At 41.1% G+C, this 5,690-nt stretch overlaps 1 protein-coding gene across 2 annotated transcripts in view; it reads left to right on the plus strand.

The window, feature by feature from the left end:
• The window catches only part of PPM1L (protein phosphatase, Mg2+/Mn2+ dependent 1L), a 109,183-nt gene that overhangs the window by 94,249 nt on the left and 9,244 nt on the right, over positions 1-5,690 (plus strand). For both annotated transcript variants that reach the window (XM_069792820.1, XM_069792819.1), the window contains exon 3: positions 891-1,052. In XM_069792820.1, the coding sequence (XP_069648921.1) occupies positions 891-1,052 (162 nt within the window). The remainder of the gene's footprint in view (positions 1-890; positions 1,053-5,690) is intronic.

A 5,690-nucleotide genomic window follows, 5' to 3' on the forward strand; every position in this document is an offset into this window, starting at 1 on the left:
AGAGGTGAAAACTCAACCATGTGCTTCTCTGGTTTACCTAAAAGGAAAAGAAAGCAGCCATTAACTTAATTTTCTTTACTGTTGAAAGATACCAGAGTAGCTTTTGTAAGAATTTCAGCAGCACTGGGCAATCTAAACTGAGTGCCAAGCATGTTCCCTTTTAATGTTTGTTAGTGTCTATCTAAAAACTTACTTGCCATCTTTTGATTCTAAAGCATGAATGAAATTGAAACATCTGGTCAAAAGCCTGTGCAAGGAATATTTGTAATAGCTGGAGTTTTTATGGGTACAGCTTGCACTAGTTCGAAGGGCAAAATATAGAAAAGGCATGGTCTTAACAGGATCTGCTTTGCTCAATATTCATTCCACTCTGCATCAATTAAATGAGGAAAATAAAACCCATAATGTTTGCACTTGAAAAACAGCCAATTTTTCCAATATTTTCCTGTCACTTTAGCCAACAAATACTATGCCTGTTGGATACAGTGGTCAATGACTAATTACATTTTCTGTGTATTTAAAGGTTAAAGTAATTAAAAATGTCAAGCCTTTTCCTCTTTTAAATAAAAAAATAAAAAAAAAACAACCTCAGTTCTTGAGGGAATGAGGGGAGAGTGCTCTGTTTTACCCATGCATGGTCCAGTGCAGTAGTTGCAGTTCACAGAACTGCAAGTGGGCTCTGAGACTAATTTGTATTTTTCTGTTATTACTTTCCTCGGCCATTAGGAAAAAACAGCTATCAGACAGAGACCGCAATACACTCCTCCTACTTCAACCCCTCTCTGCCATTATTAATAGGGAGAACATTTTCCTGCTAATCATGTTTTTACACACACACACGCATATCCCCATGTATTTGTTTTGCTTCCCATTCCCTTCTATTTTTCCAGGTACAACTTGTTTGATTGCACTGTTGTCAGATAAAGAACTCACAGTGGCCAACGTTGGTGATTCGCGAGGAGTCTTGTGTGACAAGGATGGGAATGCTATCCCCTTGTCACACGATCACAAGCCCTACCAACTGAAAGAGAGGAAGAGGATTAAAAGAGCTGGTGAGTGGTAATGTTTTTGCTTTGGATTGAAGGTTCAACTTTTTTCTTCTCTACTCTGTCAATAATATAGACTTTTCCCCTGAGAGAGACTGAAAAGTACTAGACTGAGGCATCAGCAGATAAAATCTTCCATTATTAATACAGCACTTTTCAGTGGGATGTCATTGTGCAGACAGAGAAATGGAAGCAGATTGACCTACCCCTTAATGAGCCACTGTCCGAGTAAGAGCAGCAGCCTTCATCTTCAACAGCCAGTTGATCGTCCCAGCCAGTTCCCCTGTGATCTCTGCGGGGAGCAAATTAATAAACAGGAGCAGCAGCGTTACAGGCTTCGTCACACCAAACCGTATCAGGAGCCTTTATGTGAGAGGCTGGGTGAGGTTTAATTCCTAAAATAAGCAGAGCATGAATCTAATCATCAAAGCTATTTTTTGTTCCCATATAGTGACTGCTAATGAGCACAAACGTGTAAATTGTAGCAGGAATATAGGGAAAGAATATAAGAAACAGCAACCTTTCTGCAATAAATCTTTCTAGCTTTCATCACTTGTCAGTTTAGTGACCTCCTGGGCTAGAAGTTACATTTGGATCATCAAGTTTAATAGCCAATCCTCCATTAATTTGTCAAAGTCTCTTTTGAACCCGTTTCTGGTTTGGGTCCCACAGCAGCCTGCAGTAGCAAATTATTTGACGAAGAAAAAAAGTTCTTCTCGTTTGTGTTAAACCTACCAATGAGCATTGCCTCCAGAGATGCAGTGTCTGTCTGCCTCCACGTCTTCATCTGCAAAGTGGAAATAACAAGTTTTTCCCTGAATATAAAACATTTTTAAAACGTACGGTTTATCAATACACTCACACCAGCATAAATGTTTGTACATGTGCAATGTGCACTTTCCTCTCAGTTTGCTTTTATCGCTGAGGAGGCATAAGAGCAGTGGGGATCCTTCCTGCTGCTAGACAGACTGCTGAGGTCACGTACGTTCCCTAAAGGGGAAGAAAAAGTATACAGATCCTAAGAAGAAGGAAGAGGAAAATCTTGGTCTCACTTTGCTTCAACTCTATACTTGGGGGATGTATTTTAATAAAATTTGGAGATTTGTCTGTAAAATTGCTTCCCTCTTAGCCAAGTCCAGGGCCTCTATGCAATTGTTCACTTAGAGAAGGCCTTCACTTAGGAGAAGAAAATAATTTCTTTCATTTGTATAGAAGTGAGTCTTTATAACTCAACAACGTGCAAAATTAACCTGGATTTTTGCAGGAATTTCCAACTTTGGAAGAAATTACTTTAATGGACAGGTAAACATTGTAACTATCTGCAGCTAAACAAGAAATACTCTATCTAGCCTAGTGACTTAATGAATTCTCTTCTCTGTCACCTATTGCCCCATTGTATTATCACAATTCATAGGGCCTCATAGTGCTGTTAAAAACATACAGTCCAGTTTATACTACTTTTACATTTTGGAACATCCCTTTGTTGCATACAGAAAGTGTAAAATTGAAGCAAAGTGCCCAAACTGAATTATCAAGCCTGCATTGCTACTGTGACAAAAGTACCTGACTTTTTTCCACATTCTAGATACTTTCTTGTCTTGTAGAACTGAAGAAAGTGACAATCATTATCTTCCATTTCAGTTTTCCAGCTTTACATTGCACCATCAAGCTGCGCTGTCCAGTGCCTTGTAGGTAGTTACAAAATGACTGCACATTTGTGTTAGTAGGATTAGATTTCATTTGAAAGTGAAAACCATATAGCCATGGTTGAGAAAATTTCCTTCAAACCTCATTCTGATATAGATCAATTTGAGGTGCCTGAAACAGCAGCTCTAAGAAAAGCGTGAATTGCCCTCTGCATTTCAGCAGGGCGTTAACATTGGGATGACAAGTCTAAACTAATCTGTCATTTTTTGCTGCCATGGTGGATGTTTAGTAGGCTTGCTGCTTGTTGCTGTCAGCGGTCGGTGGATGGGGAATGAATTTAGTCCCTCTCCTTTTCCCACTCCCAGCAACTGTGTACAAAGTCTTAGTCAACCCACAACCTGAAAAAAATTTTCCATTTATCAGTCCAACGTGACTCGAGCAGCAATTGCGCTGAAGCCCCAGAAGCTAATGCTCAGGTTTCTTGTGGGAGTTCCTGCAGTGCAGCGAGAGATCACTGGTACCCGAGCCTGCAGCCAAATGCCAAAAGGAAAGACAGCAGCTAAGAGAACAGGTCAGGTCCCTCCATTTCGAGCTGAGGTGCTGCATCTTGTGGAAATACCTGCTCCACAGCATGGCTGCGCAGTTAACAGCACGGGTCACAGGGTCTGGGTCAAGGCTGACTGTTATTTTCACAAGAGGCTGGCTGATGCACGCTCACGAGTGCTGGGGTGCTGCTTATCTCGCAGCTGAATGAGATCAGGGTCCCACCCCTCTGACCCATTCCTGTGGGATAGGGGAATGTATGTCCTGCGATACAAGGACGCTGGTTTCCCCAGAAAACACAAGGAATCTCCTTCTGATCAGGATCTTGAGCGATGTGTATAGTATCAGCGTAAGACAGTGGCCTTGAAACAACTGTGGTTTTGGCTTGTGAAGAAACACTCGGTTGTAGAGCCACAAGGTGACTGTCACCACTGGAAATTTAAGTCATTCACCTTGAACATAATCCTCTGAGCTCAGCTCTCGCTAACATGCAAAATGTTTGTGCGGTTGCCAAAAAGCTTCTATTTCTTTAATGCCTTTTCTTCTCCAGTGGCAGCCAGCACTGCAGAATGTTTGCTTTTCCTTAAGTGTTTTTATGTATTCTGTATGGATGGCTTTATAAAAGAAAATATTAGAAGTGCCAACAGACACTTCAGCAAACCACAGGAGTTCACTTGTGCTGTAGGCAGTTCCAGGTGCCATGTGAGAACGGCACCGAAAAGTCACTTTGTACGCGTAAGCACAACCTGCAAAGACTGTAGTAAGCATGCCGCAGCAGCATCAGCTATCTCCTCTGTAAGTACAGTAATGGGTGCAGGCATTGCTGTCCTCTAATTGTGTGTAAAATATCTACTTAAAACTGCCTCTTCTTAATTGCATTTTGCTTCCCCTGTCATTGCAATATGTACACATGATTACACCCCAGTTACTATAGTCCTAACGGCTTATGAAAAAACCCTGGGCTGGTGAGTAGGTGGCTGGGTAACGTTCAACCGAGATGCCCTCAAAACCTACAGCAGCAGCTGGACGAGGTTGGTTTGACTGCATATCTAAAGAGGAGTTGCAGTAGGCTCACCAGTCCTTCCTTTTTTTGACTACGGAAGGAAACATCTTCATAATGGAGACTCCGTAGAAGTATTGAGGAAAACACCAGCTAAAAAGTTTTGTTTCTGCTGGCTTTAACACAAATCAAGTTTCAAGCTTTAAACAACAATGAGTCATTAAATGAAATGTAGTTTCACCTGAAAGCAGAAGGAATTCACAGATTAGATCAGCCAACCAGGAATGGAAATGCTATTGTAAGATTTAGGTGACTAGGTGACTGACAAATAACTCATGGGCTGAAGTGCAGAGCTGAAAACATTCTGATAACTACAAAGAACAAAGACATTTATAAGAACACCAAAGCAGACAGCTTGCAGATATAAAAGACAACAGTTCACCTAATTTTAACAGTTCACTACATTTTAATGTTCCACGTTTGCAAATTGTTTGTCCTCAAGTGACTTTTCATTCATGTTAAGGTGACAGGAATATTGCTATGAAAACAGTGCAGACAGTGGCACACAGATGCACGCACAGGAATTGCAGGTGCTTCAATTTTACACTTTGACCTTGAACACCGTATAGTTCCCTCCCTGGCACAATCAGACTGTGTAGCAGCCAGGTGCTGGCTGTGTCAGAGTCATCGATTTCAGTGCAAAACATATCTCACCATAAGCAACCCCTAAATAAAATAATGTATTTTCAACTAGAAGTAGCCTTAATCCTGGTGTCAGTAAATCCTGGTAAAAATCAATCAGTCAGATCCCACATTGCATTTTTTCTGACTTGAAGTAAAATTTCATGATCGGTTTGTTCACAACAGTTTTTTGGTTCTTTTTGACACAGCTCATTCAAGGAAGTTTGATAGAAGAGCCTATAAATGTTCTTGCACTTGCTTCTTTGCTTTATCCCTTAAAGTGAGACGTGAGTCCTACTGCAGGGTGTTTTCAGTGTTGTTACCTTCATAGGTCTTTTGAAAGGGGTAAAACATGAACTACATAGAAGAAGGAGGTGTTTACTAACATAAGAATATAAAGATTTGCTTTCAGCACTTTTGTCTTAACATTGCCTAAGGCTTTCTGAACAGTAAGTTGTGTAGTACAGGAATACCTGTGTTCAAGAAGTTGTCGGTGTCTCTGGGGGAGTAGAGAGCATGAAGCTGCTTCGTTTCAAAGCGGAGCCATTCCTGACTTCTCTGCTTCAGCTGTTTCAAGAGCACTAGCGGCCACAATCCAGCTCTTCCCTGCAGCGCTCCGAGATTTACTTAAGGCATCTCCTGCTTTTTGAGACATGTAACATCTGTATACCTCAGGACACATCAGGATGCATTTTTGGGTGGGTCTGGCAGGAATCCAGAGAAATGCTTTAACTTTAAAAAGAACTGCTTTAAGTGTTGGTGTTTCTCTCCAG

The sequence above is a fragment of the Haliaeetus albicilla genome, chromosome 9, assembly GCF_947461875.1.
Source record: "Haliaeetus albicilla chromosome 9, bHalAlb1.1, whole genome shotgun sequence".
NCBI lineage: Eukaryota > Metazoa > Chordata > Aves > Accipitriformes > Accipitridae > Haliaeetus > Haliaeetus albicilla.